Source organism: Vipera ursinii (assembly GCF_947247035.1).
Source record: "Vipera ursinii genome assembly, chromosome: 1".
Lineage (NCBI taxonomy): Eukaryota > Metazoa > Chordata > Lepidosauria > Squamata > Viperidae > Vipera > Vipera ursinii.
Window position 1 is genome coordinate 52,607,330 of NC_139512.1, and position 25,678 is coordinate 52,633,007.

Genomic DNA, 25,678 nt, shown 5'->3' on the forward strand with positions numbered 1-25,678 from the left:
CATAAGGAAGCCATCCAGGCTCAAGAGCAGATGAAATCAGACTCTTGCTTAATTAAGTCATTGTTCACAGTCCCTTAAGGATGTTGAATATCAAGTATAACTGGAATTTATCTCTTAGATGCATTTCTCACATCATCAACTACCATATCTAAAGCTAAACATACAAGATTTGGGAAAGTGGCTGGAATCTGAGTTACACAAAATGGCATCCAGATAGTCTTGGTACCCTGAGTGCTCCATTCCCAACCATAGCAATTCACGATTACTTTACAATATATGGAATATAATCTTCACTGGAATTAACTCTGTGTTGTACAAGTATATTTTATTTTATTGATATGATTTCTCCTGAAATGCTCTAAGGAAAAAATGGCATTACCTATTTCAAGATGGTAAGCAAAGGCAAACTGTGACAAGCTACATCTGGATACCTTAAACAGTCCAAAATTAGGTATTATTAGGCAAAGTTCACATTGTGTTAGCAGAGTAGGGCAGCTGAACCTCTTAAATCAATGATGCTGATACTGTAATCAGGAACACTCTCAGCATGAGGTAGGGTTGCCACCTGATCATTGTTTAATTTTGGGTTGATTTTTGGAAAATAATGGTTCCTATATAGCCTTAATGCCAGGCAACGGACAGGTTTGAATGAAAATATAAATATGCATAATTAAGCCTTTTAATTCTCTTCTGAGAAAGGTAACAACCTGATCAGGTCAAGCAGAATGATACTTATTTTGATCACTGAATACAATGATTGAGCACAGACAGCATGGTAAGCCATTGTATCATTTGTTTGCTTTGGCTTAGTATGTTGTCTGTACCAAACATTGTGATTTGTAAACTAAGGTATATGGATTAAATGTGACAGCAAAACTAAACATTGAAGCTTACTCAAAAAAACCATGGTTAAAATAAAGCACGGCTTGTCACAAATGTGTGGATCTAGATAATGAGATGACTATTTTTGAAGATGAAGTGATAATGGAATAATGGAGGCTGAATAACAGGTGGGGGAGGGCAATAATGATTTAATAAATTGTGAAAGTATTCAATGCCCACCTCCCTCTCCCTGCTTGAAATGGAGGGAGGCAGAGCCCAAAGGCTCCTGAGCACAAAGATTGCAGGGGCAATATGCTCCTGAGGGAACCAGTCTCTGAACACGCCCAACACAACATGGCCTTAGCCTGTGATTTCCTGAAATGTATAGAGACCAAGTGGATCCACCCTCCAGGTGAGTAGGGACTACAGGGAGGACCCCATTAGTCTGAGAGGCGGCTGAAGCTACTAGATGAGTCAGTCTTCAAGAAGATGGCTGATTTCCCATCATCCCTTCCTTCTAAACCAGTTTTTCATCCTCTTGTAATAAATCTGATTTTTCCATTTGCCGATCATCCTCTGCCGTGGCTGCCTCTTCCTCTTTTTCTGGCTTCCTGACTGGGGTAGGAGGATCTCCAGGGATGGTCCCCAGGACTTTGGTGCTATGCTCCTGAGCTTTGGCCCTGAGGGCAGCAATGCTGTTCTCTCTGAGTTCCTCCTGGGAAATGGTAGTTTTGGAATCTGGCCCCCTTTCTTCCTTGTCACTCTTGTCAAGCTTGGGCAGGGCCTGGCGTTCCATCTCCGGCTTCCTTCCTGCCTCAGCCGCTGCCTCCAGAGACTTTTTGTGCATCCCTAAAAAGAATTGTTGGTATTCGGGTTTAGAAAAGCGCCTGGGCATGGGAAAGCCATCTTGAACTGAAAACAGTAAAGATAAAGAAAGGCCAGAATTAAGGAAAAGCAGAAAGCCTTGCTTCAAACAGCAGTCACACAGAGAGCCCAATGAAGGGGCCCTGCATGAGGAAGATCTCCAGCCAATTCTCTGATAAGAACAGCCAGGCTTGAGGAGAAACTTATACCAGTGTTCCACCTACATGTATTTATCTTTCTGTCTGAACCCTGATGTCAAATCTGCATATTTTAGATTGGAGGAGGAAGAAACATCCTGTGTGGGGATGAATTGTCCTAAGCAGAGTTACAAAAGAAATCTATGTTTATAAAGAAACACAAAGATTTCTAAGGCAGCAAAATGACAAAACCTGTTATCCCTGCAGTTTAGTGGACTAGGGCAGAGGTCCCCAACCTTTTGGGCACCAGGGACCGGTTCCGTGGAGAAAGGTTTTTCCTTGGACCGAAGCATGCATGGTTTTGTGTGCTGCCTGCATCCTGCGGATGAGGCTTTGATTATTTGTGCGGACCGGTTGCTGGCATGCCACAGCCTGTTACTGGTCCATGGACCGGGGTTTGGGGACCCCTGGACTAGGGCAGAGGACCTTAAAGACACAGCACTCCCTAATTCCATTAGGCTGCAGAATTTCACCAAATACAGAAGTGAATCTGTATGTGAAACAAAGCCTTGATGAGGAAAATGCTAAACCCCTGTACGCTGCTTTTCCCACCTAACATATACCATCCATCCACGTCCTTTCAATTTTCATTTTCTAGTAGACTGAAGTATGAAGCAGTACATTTGTAAGAAGCCAGGTGTTAAATTTAAAGAATTAGTCTGGAAAAGCAGAAAAGAAAAGCTAAGGAAGAAGCAGAAGTGCATGAGAAAATTGGCTACTATATTTAAATAGCTTTAAACTATCAGGCAAATTTGTTATAGTTAAATTATTTGTACATAGAATTTGTTTACTGCTAAGCCTTCACAGTGCTTGGCACATGGAAGGGGAGAAGGGAAAAATTTATGCACAATCAACATTGTGAGAATGGACTTTTCATCTGATTACCATTCTAACCGATCAAATTGTACTCCAGCCACTAATCTGCCATGCCAGGGTGCTCCTGAAAGGAATGCCTAAGAGTAGAGATGAATAAAAGTTTGTTCTCTGGTCTTTTAAATAATACCAAGGCTGGCCAAGAATTTTGGAATTTTTAGAAGGCAATTGTTTTCAAGATTTGTTTGCAAACTACCAAAGACATCAAAAAGAATGCTGGACTAGGAAGACTCTTGGTCTGATCTAGCAGAGGTCTTCTTACACTGGTAGTTCTCAACTTATGACTGGAACCATTGCTAAACAAGGCAGTTGTTAGGTGAGTCACACCACTTTTACAAGCTTTTTTGCCAAAGTTGATAAGCAAATCACTGTTGTTAAGTGAATCCCACACTTGTTAAGCAAATCTAGCTTCCCCCATTGACTTTGTTTGTTGGAAGCCACTAGAAAGATTGGAAATGGCAATTGCATGAACCCAGGATGCTGCAACCGTCGTAAATACATGCTGGTTGTGACACACCCAAATTTTGATCATTTGACTGTGGGAACATCTGATAGTCATAAGTTTGAGGACCAGTCTTTTTTCAGTGCTGTGGTAACTTTGAATAGTCGCTAAACAAATGGTTGTAAGTCAAGATCACCTTTTATGTATAAATCTACCCAAACCCTTAAACATATTTATTATGCCATGATCTGTGATTACTGTTTCCTGAATTAAAAGCTTCTAAAAACCTTTAAAGGATTTCCAAATTTTTTGTCGAAAGTTATCAAAAGTTTATGTTCTCAGCCAGCATCAACATCTGGCAAGGGATTCTCACCATAACAGTTTTCCATGTGGTAAACTGCTGAGAAAATATGAAGAATGTTTTTGGCAAAAACCTTGTGGGAGCATAATATAAAACACAGACTATTAGCATTAGACATAAAGGTTTTATATTCCATAAGGTTTAATAAAACCTTCCATTAAAAAGCACTACTGGTAGCCATACTTGCTGATCTGTGCAACCTCTAGATTCAGTAGAGGGGCCATAGTCGAGTGTTATGCCTATAACTAATCCATATTCAGATATTCCTTTCCTATCCTACCTATTTTACACGATACAAGCTTTCTGAACAGGTGAAAGGGGTCTTTCAGGTGTGTTAGCCTAAAGACCCATTATCTACCTTCCAGCATGGCTAGTAACCCAAATCACATAGCGGGCACATAGGAAATGCTGCTTTAATTCCCTTCCACTCTGTCAGAACCCTGGCACTGGCTATAACAAAACGTAGATCTGTTCTCAAGACTGAGCGCTTACCCAACAACCAAGGAGCACAAGATTCCATTATGCCATCCTTGGCTGATTTCAGAATGGATTCTGGCAGTGGGATGGAGTGACGCACCATTGCACCATATAGGCCGTATTCCGCCATTACACTGCTTCTTCCCCAGCATTTTTCTCTCTTTCGCCATTTGGCCCGTCGATTCTGAAACCAAACCTGCAATAAAGAAGATTGTTTAATAAGAAAAGTATATTTTTTTATTTGCCATGTGATTGCTGCACCCTAATGAGTCCAATTTAAATAAATGAATAGGTAAAACAGAATAAAAGGCACTGACTAGTCCAGTGAAGGGTTGTTTGTATTTTAAAACTAGTATGCCTAAAGATGATTTAAAGCTATTTCATTCTTTGACTGGGAATGAGATGAAACTAATGTTTGTAGGGCCAAGAGGGAAGATTGGTGTTGTTTGAACCTGACTCTGTCATGGTGAAGTACAAGTGAGAATAGTCTTTAATGCTAATAAATCATTACTTGTCCACATTAACTAAAACAGAATTTAATTAACTTTCCCCACTGTCAAGTATTATTTTGAACGTTTATCCCTTTATATGCCAATTATATCATTCACTAGAACAGTGATGGCAAACCTTTTAGAGACCGAGTGCCCTAACTGCAACCCAAAACCCACTTATGTATCATCAGGTGCCGGATGGGCGTGGCCCATTGGGTGGGTGTGGCCCATTGGGTGGGTGTGGCTGCAGTGGTAACGGCATACTGGGTAGGACTAAAAAGTTCAATCAATCAATTCCAACTTTGCAAGGTTTTTTTTCCTGCGAGATGTTGAAATTGATTGATTGAACCTTTTTTTGCACACGGAGGTGGAGGACTAAAGCAAAAAGATTTTATAAAACCCAGCTGAAGGCCTAGGACTGGGGCGATGGCGCACGTGCCCACAGAGAGGGCTCTGCGTGCCACCACAGCACTAGAACATTAATTTGGTAGGTGTGAAAGGAGAAGATCCAGTTAAACTGAACAGCTGTTTAAAGGGGGAAAACTAAGTAGTCCTTCAAAAAGTAATTTTATATGCAAACCATTTAAGTATGATTGATAATTATAATTATTGAAATGTTTTAAAATGTTTAATATTGTTGGTGTTTTAATGGTAGTAAAGATTTGAATTTTAATTAGGTAAAAATAATGTATGTAAGATGATAGTACTATGCATACATATATACATACAATCCTCTCTCAAAAAACATTAAAATGTAACTAACTACTACATAGGCTATATAGAGAACATTTAAAGTTGTCTTAAAATTGCATCTACTTAAAGAGGGGTGCACAACTTTTTAATGAATCAGAGCCACATTTAATATTTTTTTAGGGTTGATGACCACATGCTGCAGGACAATTATTAGGACTATACAAAGACTTTCTAAGAACTTGTGGAAGAGTCTCAAGCATTTTTTCTCTTTTTTCAAGCAGTCCTAAGCCCAATTTAGGACATGTACCACATTCTTAGGTTTTCTGTTCTACGTGGTAAGAAAGGGTGCCACTGAATTTCAGCAATTGCGATCAGAGGAACTCTGTGGGCTGCATGTGGCAAGTTATCTACTCTGAGGTAGAAGAAATCTGTTTTATGACAACTGCAAGATGTATTCATTCTCCTTAAAATACTGCAGCTGGAATTTTGTGAAAAAATAGAAGACATAGTGAAGGCAGGAATAGATACATTCCCTCACAGAAACAGATAATACAAAAGTGAATGAACAAACTCTGGTATCTCATACTAAAAAAACAAGTGCAAGTAATCTGAGCATACTTGTGCTACCCAAAAGTCAGGTTGAGCGTAACATTATAATGTGCTAATAAATGGTGTAGTGAATGTTGCCCTGACTATACTATTCAACTTTATCTTACCATGCCTGTCCACCTGACATTTATATATACAGTACAGTAGGTAGGATAAAAAGGCAAACCTAAAATGACTTATTATAGAACTTCTTTCCACTTTGCATCAAGGGCATACAAAGGACGGCTGCTTTTCATTTACTGACTGATCATATTCATATACTGCCTGAGCTTCATGTATTGTGAGTTTTCTTCCACTTGGCTTGATTGAGAATGGAGCCAATACACAAAACTGTTTCTTTTTCTGAGCCTGAACCCTTTCCCTCCTTCCCTCCCTCCTCCGTTCACTTCCCAGTTATGGCACAATTTTTCACTCTTCCTGCCACCACCAAATACAGCTAGATATAGCTTTTATTTTCATTACATTTATATGAAAACCAACTTGCCATAATCTCAGTTTTCACTGAACAGGGTAAAAGCTGCATATGGGGGCATGGTATTTTGATGGGAAGTTAGACACAATTAACCGAAGCATGGTTTGCTCAACTCAATGAAAGTAAAATGTAACAGCTGAGTTCACATAATAGTCTAATATAAAATACAGATGGTTAATTCAGGATCAAGCAAGCATAATTTCACTGTTCTCCCTGACTCTGACTTATTGCCATTCACATACCCTCCCCAACTAGCAAAGCATCGTAGTTTGTTGCAGGTTGCCAAAATCTGATTTTTTTGCAAAATTAGGTAAAAGAATGCCATTGGACAAATAACTTCCCCTAATATCCCTTTGTTCTTTTCCAAAGGATAATGCCAAGATTATAACACTGCACAATATGAATCCTCTGTCCTGGTTCATACTGAATTGTTTCATGCTTAAATAATCACTTCATACGACAGTCCCACGATGGAACTGAATATGATTTGCAAATTCCAATGGACTCTTAGCACAATCCCAGTCTTCACTTCACACAAGGTCTAAGTAAAATTGTGCATACTTTTCCATCTGAACAGTATAATAATCAGAGTCTGATGGCTCACTGCAGGACTGTAATTAATTCTCACTATACCTTTTGTGCAAGTGGCCTGGATTTTGCCTCTATTTAACGGAGGTCAGAAAGAGAGAAAGGAAAAGCGAGGAATGTTCGACTATATAGGGAATGCAAGAAAAACTTCTAGAGAACACCAGGCGATGGAGAGAGAGCTGGGGGTACTCTGTCGGCTGCTTTTTAACCCTCTTGGGTGGTGCAGACATGTCCCGTTGACGGCACCAGCTTCCACCATTCAGGCCGCGAGCCTACCGCTAGCAGAAATCTATTATCGCCCCGGGGGCGCGCGCACTTTCTCCTCGCCTTTTTCCCGCCTCAGAGAGAAGCATCAGCTTTGAGATGAAAAATTGCTCGCGATCTATTCAGGAGGAGGTAAAGGAAGAGTCAGCTCCAGGGGCAGCCCAGGCCTGATTGAAAAATAAGTTAATTTCAGTTTGAATCGATGGGCCTCAGGCACTGAAATACCACGGGAAATTAAAGCGGCTGCTCCCTGGGGATCGGCGCCATTGACCCGCGCTAATTAATGCCGTGGCGGTGGTGAAGTTCTCGCTCGCTTCTCCACGAGACAGCCGCCCCTCCCTTCAGTGGTAAGCATAGCCCCACACCGCAGCCACCAGCTTTTTCTCATTTAACTAATTAAGCTAGAAAATTGGGTGTTAATTTGTTTAGGGTTTGGTTTTTTTTTAAGGCCCCCCCCCTCCTGTTCTTTCCCTCCCTTTTCCTTCCTCTCCTTTCCAGGGAAGGCACGCGCCGTCCCCAGTGGAATGAAAATGAATGGTGGGGACTCGCTGGCAGATGGATGCTCGGGGGGTCATTCGGCAATCTTCTCCGACTTGATTGCTTGATTAGGTCGTTAGCACATTAAAAAAAATGCTCTCCGTCTGGCGCTGTCCTGATGAGTGGGCTGAGGCGGGAATCGCCTGGGTAATTTATCTTTTTATGCAGCAAAGAATTTGATTTCAATCTGCAGATATATCGAAGCGCCTTTGACACCTGTTTAACATTGCAGCGCTGACAGCTTAACCCTGCGATGACTCCGTTGGGCGGCAGCGGAATCGGGCAGGGTGGAGCAGGACGAGTCCCCGAAAGGGGAGGTTGTAAGCTGGAGGAGACTTCAAAGGGGATTCTCGTAAGAGAGATTTTGAGTAGAACCACCTACAGAGGAACACCCTCCCCATTGAAAGCCTCCTGAGATTAACAGAATACATAACTATACATATACATTATTGGATTGCACTGCCGATTGGATATTAAAATAAGGTTGCAAACCTAATTGTACTTACATGAAAGTTACAGATAACAGATCAAAATCCCTTTATGACTTTTTTCTTTGGGGTCTTTTTTTTAATCACCCGTGCCTCACATGCTGATATTTAAACACGTGTTTCCTTTCTTACAGCAATGAGCACAGGAAAAATATATGCACTTGGGCTAAATAACGATAGGAAGGATATTTGCAACACTAATCATATTATCAATTTGATATTAATTTGATGAGACTTATTCCTAAATAAGCATGCTGATAAATCCAATATTCAAAAGTACTGAATTGCATAAATAATCTATGTCCAATTAGAACAGAAATATTTTAGAATTGTCAATAAAATAGCAAAGGACTGTGAGTGACTTGTAGGAATTAATGTTACTTGTCTTGGATCATGACAGTGATCTAACTAGGGTAAGATATCTGAGGCAGAATATCCTTACTAATAAATTATTTTACAGTTTTTGCTGCCTTTTAATGAAGTCCCAAAAATGTACTATTGGAAATGAGCTATATCACATCTTTTCCTATTGTGGAGAGCGAGATCAGTTATTAAAATATTTTATGGGGGATATTGCCTTGATTGAGAACTCATGTTTACAATTAATTATTGCTGTTATACTATAGTTCTCGATTTAAGTATTGTGAGCAATCTTGAACTCATGTAAAAAAGGTAACAAACTTTAAGGTAAAGCTGATTAGGCTTTCTTAATAGATAGATAGACATCACAGGTAGTAATAACAATTTCCAAGAGAGCTTGGGTAGGGTAACATCTAGTTAAAATGAGGCTTGGAGACAACCCAAAAACCTACCCGCCTCATTCATATATACAGCAAAAATAGGAACAATCAGTGAGCAAGTGGTAATTTACTACTATTGTTTATGTGTAATCATACTGTGATAATAAGACATTTGTGAACTTAGTAGGGAGGAACTGTCTGTTATGCACCTCTGCATTTAACAAGAAATCTTATGGATACAATTTACCATGTGGCTTAACAAACTATTACAAATGAACAGTTTGAAGAAATTAAATGCAACTGTAGTAAGTTTCATTTGATATATATTTTTAATGCGTATCAAGTACAGTGAAATAAATATGAGTATATAAGCAGGCTTATATGCACATTGTATCTACATTGTTCCATATAATGTGTGTATTTAAATGGATTTATTTTTAATATAACTGAAAATGCCAATCTAGATGTATTTGTTGCATGGACCTATATTGAATGTTTCTGTGTTCTCATCAGAGTGTAGGGTGATAAAAATAAAAATGTTATAAGAGCATTACAAAATAGTTCATATAAAAATGCTTTCTCATCTAGATATATCCACACAGAAATCTTCACTCAGTCCTTCCTGATCAGATTCACATATGGAATATTTCTCCTTGTCTTTGTCTTGTCCGCTAGATGGCTCCATGCAATGAGATTTTACATTATGCAGTACTACCAGTATATGTTTTCTTTCCTGTTTCATCGGTGTACAAATTCAAACGTGAGAAGTTCTCTGTATTAAGGGACAAATTCCACATTGATGGAATGAATCAGGTACACTTTCCTGCTGATTTCAGAACAAAAGGTGATTGATTCCAAAGCTTATCAGGATGATGAAATGTTTCCCCCAATTCCAAGCATTTGTCATATCCTTTACAAATATTTAGAAGAGCTCCTACTGATAGCTATTGTTTTTAAATCTAGCCTCATTTTTATGACCCCAGAACTTGAATGTCTATAATGTTAACTGTAAGTCTTATTTATGAACTGAGATTCAGTGGTCATGATTACACATCAGTAGGCTATGTTGCATATTTAGGGTTATGTGGTAATTTTCTAAAGTATAGAAAATACCACTGCATTCCTGGGAATAGGAATTATTCTAGAGTACTGCCTTGTTTACTACAGGAAGCCAACTTTTATGTATACATACGGATTTCATAACTTGCATGACCAATCTGTTGTCACAGATTGCAGTGTATGAAAAGGAAATTAAAAATTTAATACTAAAGTCAGCATATACAGATAAACATACATATAGCATGCAGATAGACACCCATTCAAAAACTATTTAAAGTAATATGAATATAACTGGTATGATGTCTGGTTTAAAATCAGTATGCAGCGGAAACGAAATAATTAACATTATTTAGCATTAACCTTGTGAATTCTCAAGCTTCCTCCTTCCATTATATATTCAAGATGGACATTATTTAATATTCATTCGTTATGTATATGTAGGGGTGTGGGTTTATACATATGTTGTATATAGTATGTTTAGGTGTGGGTCATGTATGTGTTTCACTTTGAGAGTGGGCAACTAAATTTCATTTTTGATGTGTGCCGTTGTGCCCACAGTAAAAAAAAATGACAGTAAAGGTTATCTTACCTTAATTATATTGCTTTTTTTTTTAAAAAATCCAGCAAGTAAGCTAGTCTTTAGGTTAGAAGGATAAATGTCTGTTGCAAGATGTTCTGTTGAATTGGGGTTAATTAATACTTGTATACTGTTTAAAAAGTGACACCTTTTTGCCATTTTGACAAGCTTAAGTCTATCTTGGATAAAATTAGTCTTGAAAATGACAATGTCTTTTTTAAAAAATACCCACTGCACTATTTTGTGGTACCACTTGTCAATGCAAACAATGTCCAAAATATAAATATGTGTGGTTAATATCTCCTTCCAAAATTAGGCCGACCCAATCTACCAAACTCTCCTCCAAAAGGGAAGTCCTAGTAAGACATCTTAGGAAATAGATCTCATCTAGAGAAAATGCTATATGGAGTTTCTGCATTATTTACAAATCCTTTGTTACCGCAAACTATATCAGACGTTCATTCATCACAGCAATCCAGTTTATCACTGCTATAATCAAAAATACAAGATATCTCTTGTAAGAAAAAGATATTACACACACATTAATCCTCGTTTTGCTTACTCCTGAAATTTAAATAGGCATTTCATTCTATAAAGACAAATGGAGGCTATTCCCGGATGAAGACTGCTAGTACCATTTTTCTAATTATATTTATTTAGTATATAGTTGGAGGTATAGGATCTTATATTTTTTTCAGGTTATAATACTAGTTGCTTTTTATGTGTTCTGCCCATAAAGGAATCTTACTCCCGGGTTAATATATATTCTGTACTGCAGCTTCCAGCTTCTGCTTTTTACTAACTCAGAGGCTTGCCTTTATTCCTTTGATTTCTGTATTTTGGAATGATTTCTCCTCTGCAATACTGTACGCCAGCTTCTAATGTGATGTGTTTTGTGTGTTCTTTTAATAAATGTTACATTTACTGTCTCCTGATATAATTTTATTTTTGTTCTATGTTTAATATTTGTTATACTGTTTCATATTGTTTCTAGCTTGCTTATTTTAGATTAGTTTTACAGTGTTTATAAACAGATTTAAGATGTCTTTAATGCATCAGTGGTCCAATTTTTAAAAAGAATTCATTAATTAACTGCAGCTTTCTTGGCTTATAAGTAGAAGAGTACATTCAGTGTCCTTGGAACATTTAAGCAGAAAAATTAATAGGACTTTGACATGTGTTTACTTAATTTGTCCACCAGAGGACCAAATTGATAGCCAGTGATCTCAGATCCACCACCAGGGATTCTCAGGTTGTTCTTTAACATATAATAAAATCCATAGATTTCGGGAGTTTGAATATTCAGTTAATGCATAATTCTTCCTTCATTACACAGTATATACTTTTCCTTTGCGTGTATAAATTAGGAAAGTCCATGTGCTTCCTAGTAGTTCCCTCAATAAGCTTTGGAGATCAGTAGTAGACAGCAACAGCTTAAGAAAACTAAACGCTGTGTTATGTAATATCAGACTAATTATCCATTTGGCTCATATTCTTTTCTTAAGGATGGAATAGGAAAAATTTTTCCTTGAGCTTCTGACATGTTCTAATCTCTTTACATTTATTTTTGAAACTTACCTCTTCCTTTCCTGCTTTGAAATCTATGCAATATCTCTTATTCGAACAAGTTCCTATAAGCCTTATCCTACAAATAACAGAGAATAAAAGAGTTGGAAGGGACCTTGGAGGCCTTCTAGTCCAACCCCATGCTCAAGCAGAAAAAGCCCTATAGCATTTCAGACAAATGGTTGTCCAGCCTCTTCTTAAATATATAAAGCCTTGGTGGAGCAGTGGGCTAATGCCTCCTTCAGTAACACCAGCTGCCTGCAATTATTGCAGGTTCGCATCCCACCAGGCTCAAGGTTGACTCAGCCTTCCATCCTTCCGAGGTAGGTAAAATGAGGACCCAGATTGTTGGGGGCAATTAAGCTGACTTTGTAATAATGCCGCTTGGTGGGTGTGTGAAAGCCCTAATAAGCAGGCATATACATAGAATGAAGGCTACTGCTAAGCTTGTAAGCCGCCCTGAGTCTTCGGAGAAGGGCGGGATATAAATGGAATTAAAATAAAAAAAATAAAAAAGCCACTGTCCTTCTTCACTGGTCTGAACACCTTTACATCCTTTTGTACATGTAGTCTTCAACTTAATGACCACAATGGAGCCTGGAATTTCAGTCATAAATTATTGCAGTCACAAGTCAAGGGACCACATGCCCAAATTCAATTTTATTATTGTTTTTACAACTAACATAAAAAGTCACCATGATTTTTAAATGAATGAAATGGTTGTTTACTGAATCATATGGTCATTACGTGAATCCAGCATTTTCAATGGGCAGAGTTTTTTTGCCATCTATCATAAAAAATTGCGGTCAGGATGCTGCAACCAATCATAAAGGCGAGCCAATTGCCAAGTGCCCAAAATGTGATCACGTGACTGCGGTGTGTGTGTGTGTGTGTGTGTGTGTGTGTGTGTGTGTGTGTGTGAGTTGTAACTTACAGGACAGTTCATAAGGAGCTTTTTTGAAATCTGATCTAACCTGAAACAATTGTTAAGTAACTGGTCATTAAACAAGGACTAACTAATAAATATGTCCGATCTTTTCCTTGCTTTACAAGAACGACTGTATTTTTGCTTTAATTGTTTGTTTACTTGCATCTGCTAGAACCAGAAGAGTTTCTCATGACATCCATCTACAGAAGATGAATGGATTAAAGGAGGTCATAAAAGGCAAATACTGTGCAAATACTCCACTGCCAAATCACATAAAGCTTTAAATATCAAAAAGATAAATTTTCAACAGGCTGGTGGAGACAAGTCTCAGAGCACTGGTGAAATGTACTTGTGTTGATGAGGACCCTCAAACAACTGCTGAATCCAGATAAAGCTTCCTGGTGGACTTCACAGGTGTTCTCACATACTGATTATTGTGTAGCTTAAATGAGAGGTGATGAAGGTATGAGCTATCCCAGCAAGGCCCTCATGCTTCAGGTAAGGCCACAGCTAGTGCACCCGCTGAAGCAGGACAAAGACATCCTTGACCACAGCCAGGAGGACTATCCAAGTCATGGAAACTATTCCTTCAGGGGCAATCAAAAGGCAAGGAACCTTGAATGGGCAAACAGCACTTCCATTTTTATTTTATATTTTGCTTCAACCATTTTATTGCAAGACTTTGCCCTTCCCACCAGAACAGAGTCCATTAGCAGCAAAGATTCTCAAATCTGAACAATGTTATGGGCAAAATACCACGTGAAACAGTCACAGTACCCAGGCAGGAGTTTTAAAAGGGTGTTGGACACTCTCAGACAAAGTCACCTAAGCAATAAAGGAGTAAAAATAGAAACACTTCTATTACTGTATGGGACTGAGCTTGAGTTTGTAACTGCTCAGCCAAGTTTGCTTTTCTTTTCCACCAGCACTCAAGGCATCTCTTCTATCATTTCAATTCCTGGGGATTCTTGGTTAATAAAGGAGCCAATCAAAATCAGTGAAAGAGGAGCTTATGCTCATCCTGGAGTCCATAAATCCTCTGCTTAAAACCATCTTCCCATATAGAAATTGAAGAAATTCAGCAGCTCCAAGGTTACACTGGCGGAAAACCTGCCAAGCGACAGGGTAACTGATACATAAGATGGATTTCCAGCTTAACTCTTGGGCTGAGTACCTTCATATTCTGATTCTTCAGAAACAAAGTCCTTTTATAATTTCCTCTTATAGCTGTTGTAGTACATAGTTTAAAACTCTTCTCATAATTAGCCAGCTGGCCTTTCTCTTATGATTTGATCTTTTTATCTTCAGTTTATGGTGTGACTGTATATGTGTATACAAATATGTAGATTTTTTTAGACTGAAACATTTTGGGCCAGATTTCATTTGTTTCTTTCTGGAAATTGTAATGCAATGATAATGATATTCAAATCTTAATTCAATAGGTCTAGTTTTGCCTAATCTGTTGTCAAATACACATAAACACACACATTGCAGAGACTATGCTTTTTAAAAGTAACATCTCAGCACTTTGGGAGAGTTTCGACAAGTTATTATTGGATTTCCACAGAAGCAACCTACTTATTCAGAATTATCTTGCTCAGTAAAAGGGATCCAGTTATTTTCATTTCTCATTTAAGAAAACACATCAGTTTAAATGAGACATTTTTCAGATGTGTGGTTTCCAAACCTTCCCATCTGCTCAGATTTAGATTTGTTTAGAAAATATGCAGTTTGAGGTGTTATTTCAGAGATCTGAAAAAAGTGTAATAAACCAGGAAATACATTGTGTCTCCCTATTCATATGCTGCATCAAGGTTATTTACAATATTTACTGTGCTATCATTTTCTATGGCCCTTTAAAAAGATATGAAGTTAAATGAGTATAGGAAAAGAGGCACATTGGTCTGCATAGCTGATCACAAAGCAGATAGCTGCTCTCATTCCTGGTGCTTTGCAGAAACACAGGGAAGTTAGTATTAGTACAGCCTTATACACTATGGTTTAAACCTTTCCTGCCAGTTATGCCTCTGGGTATAAACCCAGAAAGTATCATTTAATTTAAACTGGTATATCCAAAATTCACTTGTTGCAATTCTAGTTAGCATTTGACATCAGAACAGTAATTTACACAGATTCATTTATTACAAATGATATCACCGAAATATTAGATAAATTGTAACATAATTCTTGATTTTTTTGAGGTGGATTGGTAATATTGGTACCTTGCTTTGATAATGAAAGAAACCTGGGTGAGAAATACCAAAGTTTGATATCAGGCCTAGAATAATGGAAGAAATTACCTAATGAAGAAAAAAGTGAGTTTGGGTGTAAAACCTTAAAATATGATTCACTTACTAACATGAAGATGGATTTATTATTAAGCAAATCAGATGAATACAAGTAGTATCCTGAAGAATAATAGATGAAAGAAAACACATATTTGAAGAAAACAAGAGGTTATAGTAGGTGGGGGGGAAAGTAACAGTGACGAACAAAAACATCCAGTTGTAAAAGTCCAAGTACTGTATTTTTCCTAAAGTTAAATATGTATTTCTTCTTGATATGGTGTTGCAATGAAATCAGAATATTTGGATTAGTGGATAAAGAGATCCATCATTGCCCAAAGCCAATCAGGTCATTTTAGCAAAAGTAGAAAATTCTCCAAATATTATGTTTTACCTTAGCCTTAAAATAAAATATGAATAATTTAAAAACTAATAATTTGCACTCCTGCCTAACAATCTAACATTCCTGTCTGAGTTCTAAAGATTAGATTATATTTGCTCCTCAGGCAGTCAAACATACATGAACTGTATCAAGGGGGAAATGCTAAAAGAGTCTGCCATCTTTTCTGCCAATTATTACTCACCCCAGTCTTTCTGAATCAGTAATGAGAATCAGGTATGAGAATTAGTAAAACCTGATTCACAAGTAATTCCCTGAATTGATTTTCAGTCTAAAGAAATTTATTTGGGGCTAATCTATGATTCACACATAGACATGCCCATGACTATAATCCAAGAGGTACCTTTTTGCTTGTTCTAATTTCTGAAGTAATATTCCATCCATAATATTGACTATCAACCATAGTACTGCAAAATTAAAAAATACAGTATGAAATTAAATATCATTGTCAATTAAAATATCTCAGAAAGAATAAAACAAATATATCATACATAGAGTCTAGCATCCACATTGTCCATATTTCATTGGACTCATTAAAAATAATCTAACTTGACAACAGAGTTCAGATAGGTCTTCCTTGAGAGGTAGATCCTAGAAAAATCACTAATAGGGAGGCCTAATTATGTATCCTATGTATCTTGTGATACAAGACTGTTTGCTCAGCACCAAGATTGTTAAATTAGTGTCTACAAGGAAGGACCTTACAGTTACCTAAAGCATATTGGGGCTAAAAATACTGCAAAGCTAGCTCAGATAAAATGTATTTTTCTCCAACACTGCAACTTAACAATTGAGAATTGGGTAAAAGTAATTTCCTCCCAGTAATTTACAACGTTATCACGAAATAAAGCATTAACTTGAAAGCCTCTCAGAAGCCAATACAAAAGTTCTGGGATTACTGCTTATCTTCTGGATCACAGTCCCCGTAGCTGTAAATCTACAATCTTCACTGAGGTGACAAAAACGTGACCATCGCAGACCTATGCCCTGCTCCATGTTCCTGTGATTGGGCAAGCAACCTCGCTATGCCCTAGAGGCACAGCAACCCACACTAGTCTCTCAAGATTCCAAATATGCCCATTGGCCAAAAACGTTAAAGAGTCCTATCATGAATCATCAGAAATAACCAAAAACAGCAAGTGTTAATGCTGTGTAAAGAGCATAAACCAAAATCTAATTTCTGATATTAGAATGTGAACTGATGTAAGCCAATAATAATATTAATAATATCAATGGCCTTCAATGATAGAGTTCTTCCCTCCCCTTCCATTTTCCATTCTTGTTATGTTGCATTGCACACTTGATGTCTTGTTACCAGGTAGATTGACAAACTGAAGGAAGTTCAGTAAAGAGCAATCAAATGATTATAAAGAGCTGGAGAAGGGATGGTTTATCTTGCATAATTTAAGTAAATAGTTTTATAGCTTGGTTACACATTGAATTGGGGGATGCTATAGGAAAATGAGATCCCAAAATATAATGGGCAGAAGGGTGGCAGAATATATGCAAATAGATGAAGAATGGAATTGTAAAGAACAGGAAATTGTTGTAGTCTTCACATAGTTATTCTAATAAAAAGGCCAACGCTATACTAATACTTAATGGGGGAAACCCTCATGAAATAATGTCTAGAAGTTGTCTAGAACATAACTTTTAGTCTTGCTTAGCCAGTTATGGTTCAGACTATAAAGTATAGTTGTCCAACTTTTTGGCTTGCCTGGGCCACAATGGATGAAGAGGAATCGTCTTGGGCTGCATATAAAATATATAATTTTGTTAACATACTGTATATAAATAACAAATTTCCTTTATTTTTTATTTTAAAAAATCTGTGGGGCTGTCCAGGGCCATGTTATTCATTTTTTAAATAATTTCTTGATGAAGTAATTCCTTTGCAAAGAACAAGGTAGAAGGAATCATAACTCAATAACAGAGAATTGACTTTTGCATGCAGAAGATCACAGGTTTACCTATATTTCAATTCTATTGATGCCTGAAAGCTCTATCTATCCCATTGCTATAACTGCATTGAAAGATGGAGTAAGATATGCTAGCAAAGTTATGTATTTTTACATAAAATTTAAGTAGGGCAGATCCATCCCATTACACAACTGCACCACAAGACTTTCCCACAATATATCAGCTTCATTTTATACAATATTTATAACATCGAGCTGTGTGGTGTAATATTTATAGTTTAAATAATTTACATTGTTAGTGAAACAAAATAGAAGTCAAGTGTTGAATGTTGTTATAACATGATGACATCTGAAACCTGGTTAAAAATGTAATGGAGCTGGGCCTTTTTGTTCATCAACCATTATTTCATAAAGCAACTACACTGCTATATGAAAACTGTAATCTCTGACTATTCTAAGTTATTTGATGTTCGGCTGTTTATGAACACCTCTAAAACATACAAAATCTGAATGAATCGTTGTTTCCATCATAAATAATTATGATTAATTCATATGTTTATGAACATTTATGTTATTTTTTTAACATAATATGTCTCTCCAGAGGAAATTAAGAAGTAAACTTAGTAGTTTGGAAATAATGAATTCTACTCTTCAGTAAACTTTTCTACAAAAATAATTAAAAATACAGTATTTAAAAGGGGGAATTTAGTGAAGATGCAAAGTATTAACCAATTCTTTGCTCCTAAAGTCACTTTAGGCATGATTTCCTATCATAGCCAGTAATTCTCACTTCTCTTAGGTGTTCTTTCATATGTGGGCCTAGAAAGATTCTGAGTTCTAAGACTTCACTACATTATTTCCAGCATCATCAACATTCTATTCCCATTGCAACTGTGTGTATCAGCTCTGGATGTGAAAAGTGCCATCTAGTTGCAGTACTAACTTTTCTCAAGGTCAAGACAGCTAACATGAAGGACCACAGTCCCAACTCTCCATCTTATGAAGGTCTATTTTCCAAGCTGATCCAACTATACTAAGTGCTACTACACCTTGAATATTCCTTAGTTTTCCTGATTGTTTATTACTCTCTTGATCCTGATTTATAACCGTTTTGGACAACTTTTATTCCATTTGGATTAAAAGCCTTGCAATTACAGAAGTTGTCATGCATCCTGAATCCTGATGAAGTCTTAAAGAAAACTACACTTCTTTCAACATTTTTTTAATCTTCAGCATGCAAAAACAATTGCATCCTCTTATATAAAATATCTAACTAATAAAAGCTAGAACAATTAGTGCAGGCTTAGGCACACAAGAAAGCACACCAGTTCAACATTATCTTTGAGATTTGGGATGAATCAGTTACAAGACAGTCCTTTAAAACAACCTTTCCAAATGTGTTGGATTATAATAATCCAGCAGCCCACATTATCAAATTCAGTGGCATCAAATGAAAGAAGACTTGTCTTACAGAGTATATCACTCTTTTCAAAGAAAGCAAAGTATGTTGGGGAAAAAATAGTGAGTAGTCATGACATGGAATGACTGAATTTCATAGCAATATGATTACCTGTATCCTATCTTCAGGAAGTTCTGTTTTCATAGCCAGCATTTCTCTTGCATAAACGTCAGGATAATGGGCTTCATTGAACGCTTTTTCCAGTTCCTCCAGCTGGTAGGATGTGAAGATTGTCCTAAATGGAATAAAATTCACTGATGAAAAAAGTTAAAAGAAAAAAAAACCTTAAAAAGCACAGCAGCAAAGGAAAAATTAAGAACATGAATACATTATACAAAAGAGTTATTCTTAGGACGAAAAATGCCAAGGAAAGTATATTGGGTCTTCCTATTTACTGTAAAGGAAAAACTGAAGATGTAAAAGATTACTATTGAAACAAATGGACTTAGATTGCACTCTTTTCATAAAGTACATTAAAGTGGAGAGGGTAGCAAAGCCATAACTATTGTGGAAACAGAATTATAAGGCTGAAAGGGACCTTGGAGGTCCTCTAGTCCAAACCCTTGCCCAAGGCAGGAGTCCTTATTCTGTCTCAGACAATTGGCTGTCCAGTCTTTTCTTCAAAACCTCCAGCAATGAAGCACCCACAACTCCAGGAAGCAAGCTGTTCCATTAACTAATTGTTTTCACTATTAAGACATTTCTCCTTAGTTCCAGGTTGGGTCTCTCTCTAACAAGCTTCTACCCATTGCTTCTTGCCCTGCCCTCTAAGAGGAATTAATCTAATGTTTATATGAAAACAAAGACGTTATTTTCTTTAAGAAGTGGAGGAGAAATCTAAAATATCTGCCCATCTTTTCTAGAAAAACTTGAGGGGAGAAAGCAGAGATACATTTACCAACATACTATCCTATATTACCTCTAATAATTCCGAATAGGTATCATTTATAGTGTGGGTTCCTTCATACCATTTCTCTTCTTAGATACTCTTCTGTGAGATAGTAAATAGAATCTGGTTTTGCTCATGTACGCTGTGATCCTAAACGTTCCAATGTGAATGTAAGTGAGCTTGCACCCAAATAAATGGGTTTTAGTCTAAATTTAGAAATTAAATTTAGTACCTATATGTAAAAGCTATGGTGTTATCAAATTAAAAAAGCTACTCCTATTGGTCTTTAGATTTCTTATTAATTAAGTCAGCTTTATGTTTTTTTCAAACAAAAATTTGGCATCATGTTGAAAATAAGGGGCACAATTTAGTTCCAGGTACTATAGAAGCAGCTGAATTAATAATAGGTATGGATTAAAAAGACTTCCAAATTAGAATTATCATTTCTTTTTGTGAAATGTGGCATTAACATTCATTAAGAATTCCATAGTGCTGCAACAAAATCTAACAAGAAGATTCCACCAACTCCATCACTATGGATCCAGTTAAATTCTGTGAAATGGAGATATGTGGGCTTTCCTTATCTGTAACCAGACACCAAACAACAGACTTTATGATAATATTTAAGTTTTCAAGAACAAAGTCGATCTATTTATTTTTCTGCTTTTTCTGTTGCAAAATATTGTTCACATTGTTTTTAAAAGAAATTATTTTACTTCCAATTCTTAATTGGCAGAGTAGAATAACCAATGTGTTACTGGTGATGTAACAACATTCTTTTTATCTCTTTTCCTAACATTTGGAAACTCCAAATGTTCCTCATTTGCTAATATTTTGTTTGTAAAGAATATACTCCAAACACTTTACAGTGTAAGAACACCTATCTTCAGGAATTTAGCTTAGCTTCTCACGCTATGATTCTACCGTTTCAAAAGAATTTCATAGTAAAGATATGCTTCTTTGAAATCTCAGTAGCATGAATTAGGAGTTCTCTTCACTTTAGGCATAAAAAAATAACCCCTGGAATTAAAAGCAAAACTCCAGAAGGGGATGAGGGGATGAGAGATACTTGCAGAGGTGAAAACGTGTGGATCATGTTGTGCTCCAAATCAGAATAAACAATCTGATGAATTTCTGAAGCATAGAAAATTCTCTGGTTATGAGATCAATCTACCATGGAAGCCAACTGCATTTCAATATTTTTCATTTCTATGTAAAAGCTTGTCTGCATGTGCCTAAGCACACACATACAAGCATATAAACAAATTGAAAATAATATGAAATCAACCTTCTGATAAAACAACTACTTCAAAAAGAAAAAAAATCAAAGCCAAGATTCTAAAGATTAAGCATTGATTTTTAAATATTTACATATTTCCCAAGAGCATTGTCAAGAGATATCTGAATTACTTCCTAACATGTGAATGTTAAGCACTTCCATCAGCTTAATAATACTAACATTATGAGGGGCTCCTTCTGCCATCAAATCTGTGTTCTGGTATCTCCCAACCTCATCTTGCTCTCCCAGAATGATCACCTATGTAGATGGAGCAAGCTATATGCAATGCCTCACTGCTTTTTTCTCAAAACAAATTGCTTCTCTTATTGTGCATTATTTTGGGACCCAAGAACAGTGGCAGGATTTTTATTTTTAAATTTATCCACTCCTTTTGAGGGTAGATAGAATTCCTGTCAAAAATACAGGCAAAATCCACCCTTTTGAAATGTAGTCTTAAAATTTGTTTGTAAAAGATTTTTTCAGATTCTCTGTAAAAACAATAGTACTACCGGTAATAACTAACCTCTCCTTTCTTGCTCAGGATATAGAGAGGTGTAGTTCCTCTCCACATTGCCACTACTTTTTGAGCATTTCCTGAAGACATTGTCTTTTAAAAAATATATTGTATTTTGCAAATTACGGAATTATTAACACATTCAACACTAAAATTCTCAAATTTCTGAAACAATTCATTCTAGATGCGAATATAAAACCTGCAAGAATTCTAACATTGATCTACTACATAGCAAAAATATCTCTGCCTATTGGCCCAATTCACTGAAAAGTTCTTGCTCTCAATTTGTTCATGTATCAATAAAACTTGAGAATTATATGTTGCAATTTCAGTTGTTGTAATTCTCAAAGCAAATAAACCATTCTTTTTTTCTTTTCTTTTTTCCATTACAGCCAGATATTCTGCCCGTTAGCAAACTTCATCTTCCCAAATCATGTCCAGGTGGACTTGCTGCTGAATACACAAAACAGAACTAATATGCAAAATGGGGCCCTACGATGATTTTAGTTCTGTTGATCATCCATGCAAGGGGGGGGTGGAGGGAGAGAGAGAGAGGGCAAAATGGCAAGGTCCTTCTTGGAGTTTTGAATCGGTAACAAAGGCAGCAGGCTTGTTTTGGGGAGATTCCCCCAGCTTTACTGTAACATGATGTGTTTTTCAGTCTCCAAACTGTTCGGGGAATATTTTCAGGTATTTTTTTTCTCCCATCTAGAATTCTCCAGATGGGTTGGGTTACGATTCCTGTCACCTCAGACATTGTATTTTATTACTAATCACAAAAAAACGGGTATCGGCACCCTTGCCAAATGGGAAGGAGGAATTCAGTTCGTTTTACAGACAAAAGAAAATCTTGATGAAGCAGGGATGAGAAGCCAAAGCACTTACAGAAAATTAAAGGTGAATTAAAAAAATGACCTGGTTGGGTAAAGCAATAGTTTGATTTGTAAACTGCTCTAGCATGCTGATTTCTTTGATTTATTCACAGCCCTTAACGGCTTTACGGAAAGAAAAGTGTACGGGTGAGGGGGGGGGGAGGACCCTTTGGACAGCTCCCTCCGGCAGCTCTGAAAGAAAAGAGCTATATAGATCAGCCAGAAATAGGAAGATCCCCTTTGAGATGTTTGGATTTGATGGTTCCACAAATAAAACTTAGGAGAACAAATACATACAAGCGCTTGGCGTGGAGAAAAAGCCAGTCTCTGCCTTCTTTGGAATGGATGGTGCTTCAGAGTAAAACCTGAAGACCAAAGGGATCGCTCAGGATCCATTGGCAGAGGAGGTGACGCTACGTGCAGGAGCGTTGCTCTCTCATCGCTCTCCCGCCCTCCCCACCGCCCCCACCGGCAACCAGAAGCCTGAACCTGACGGGGTGCGGGGTAGGCAAGACCCAGATCTGCAAGGCCCAGAGAGGGAAGTGGCCCGCCAACGAAACCCCGGCAAGCTCACACCGGGCGGGCGTTCAAGGCCAAGGGCTGGGGGACTTGTCCTGCCGCCCCAGAGCGCGAATCTCGGCCTTGGAAACAAGCTCGCCTTACCTGTGCCGCCTCTTCTTCCGCTTCTTACTCTGGTTTAAGGTCGATTTCGACATTTTTCTGTCCGTGGAGGAAACATCTTCGGAATCTGAAGACACAAAGGCGGGAGCGATGGAGAGGGCTGCTTCTTTTGGGGGGTTGGGGGGTGGTGGTGGTGGTGCGGAGCTTTCCCCGCCCGCTCCCAGGAACACGTCAGGCTGTCACCCGCAGGCCTTGTCCGAACTTTCTCGGATCGGGGCTTTTTGTGGGGAGGATTTCGTTTGGTCGGATTTCTCTTCCTGAGGGCGCCCCGCAAACCCTTCCTGCCTCGCTCTCTTCTAGCTACTTTTCCCCCCCCCCCGCATCTTTTCTCCCGCATGGGCCTGGGCTCTAGTTTTCCTTTCAGATCAGACCATTTCTCCCACACTGAGATTTCGTTTGTCAATCATTAGGATTATTTTTTAAATAAATAAATAAATATATTAAACAAAACGGAAAGAACGAGCTAGACGGGAAGTCAAGAGTTACGTAGAAGAGGGAGAAAACCTTTTACATTCGATAGGCAGGGAATAAATATTTCGGGGAGCTTTTTATTCCTCTCATCTTCCCAGTATTTACAGGTTGTGAAAAGAAAACTTTGGGAAAAGGGAACAGAATAAAGCAGCGGGGCGTTTTCTTGTTAGGATCCCTAAATTAACCACGCGCCTCTCTCGCCTGTTTAACAATTTCCCGGAGCGTTGTGTTATTTTTAATGCTTGCCGTTACTGCATTTCTCTTTATATTGTTTTGGTTTAAACTTTTAAGACATCAAATGATTCGTGCTTATTATCCTAGTGCCCTTTACTATATATCGGACTTTTAGGGTAATTCAAGCCGCACCGCAGCTGCATTTTTTTTTTGTCTACAAAAGGCGGAAGAGTACTTTGAGCCAGGTTTGGTTCCTACACCGCTACTTCTCACCATTTTATCTCTCGATGTTCTTAATTTTATTTTGATACACTGTGTGACTGCAAGGCGCTTAGCCGAAAATTGCTCACGTCTGACAAAATCGGGAAGGTCTGAAATGAGATCGAGCATCCCTTGCATCGGGGAGACTCTCAAACCCTGCCGGATAGGCTGGGGCGCAGCGATCGCCGCTTCGGGATCAGCTGCGACAGACTGGTCTGCCTGGAGTGGTTCGCAGCACCTTGTCAAGAGCAGAGATCTCACCGCCCGGGATAGCGATTCCCAGTGTCTCCCAGCTTCCTCCCGGGCCCAGGGCCCTCCTCCCCACTGCTCTCTTCCGCCACAAGAGCTCTACCTGAGCTGGCCGTCTGGCTGGTGTCTAGCTGCGCGGGGGCTCTGCCCAGCGGCTGCAGGTGTACGCTGGGCGGGTCGGCCAATACCTCCAGGAAAGTGGGCTGCGCGTAGAAACCCGGGAGGCTGCCGGTGCTCAGCAAGCCCATGCCCACGCTGCCCACCCCGCCTGGGCTGAGGACGGAGCGGGCCGCCAGCAGGTGACCGGCGGGTAAGGAGTCCAGGGCTGCGCGAGGTTGGGAAGGCGGCTCCTTGTTCAAGCCCAAGATTTCCTGAATGCCGAAGCCGGTGCAGCGTGGCGCCGTAGGGCCCGAGCTAGGCTTGGCCCCCGCCGCAGAGCCCCCTACTACAGCCCCTGCCCCATTAGAACCCGAGGCCGGCATAGGAGGAGGCGGCGCGCCTTCGGGGGGTTGGGGTTTGCCGGGCAGGCTGTGGGCCAGCGCTTCCCCCGCTTTGCCCGTCATGCTGTGACCGGTCCCTTGTGCCCGCTCCGGGGAATGCTCGGGAGCCCCCGCCTCAGGCCCTTTTTATACGCCCAGGCTGGTCCCCGAGCGGGATCAGAACCGAACAGCCAATCACAGAGGCCATCCGCGATTAGGAATTCCAAAAAGCTGGGGGCGGGGGGGGCGGAGAGAGAGAGAGAGAGAGAGAGAGAGAGAGAGAGGGAGGGAGAGAGGGAGAAGGTGAAAAGAGAGAAGGCGGGAGAGGCTGGTCTGCTTGGGGCGCGCCGGGACCAGCAGAAGCGCGCCGAGGAGCCCAGCCCCAGCCGCCGTCTGCTCCCTGAGAGGAGCGAAGGAGGCAGGCGCCGGCGAGCAGCCGAGAGCTGGTCCGCCACCCCGAGCAGAGAGAAGCTCTGCGCGCCTCCCAACCGGCGACAGGTGCGGGAGCGCTTTAGGCCGGGCGAGTCCGCGCGAGAGAAAAGCGAAGGAAGCGGAGCCCCTCGGAAGAACCGGTCGGCCTGGCGCCGTTCCAGGCCGGGCCCTCGGACGCCTCGCGGTTGGGAGGAAGCCCGTCTCCGCGGAGCACCAGCGATTACCAACCAGCGGCATTGCACAGGGACACCGTGTAACGTGGACGG

The 25,678-nt window shown here is 39.2% G+C and overlaps 1 protein-coding gene across 1 annotated transcript; it reads right to left on the reverse strand.

Moving 5' to 3' along the window:
* Window positions 1-1,339: 1,339 nt before the first annotated feature.
* VSX2 (visual system homeobox 2) lies at window positions 1,340-25,064 on the reverse strand (the record flags this gene model as incomplete). Its single annotated transcript, XM_083348385.1, has 5 exons — window positions 1,340-1,734; window positions 4,052-4,232; window positions 19,223-19,346; window positions 23,329-23,413; window positions 24,605-25,064. The coding sequence occupies 5 exons, from the start codon at window positions 25,062-25,064 to the stop codon at window positions 1,340-1,342; spliced, it is 1,245 nt and encodes a 414-aa protein (XP_083204511.1).
* Window positions 25,065-25,678: the final 614 nt, after the last annotated feature.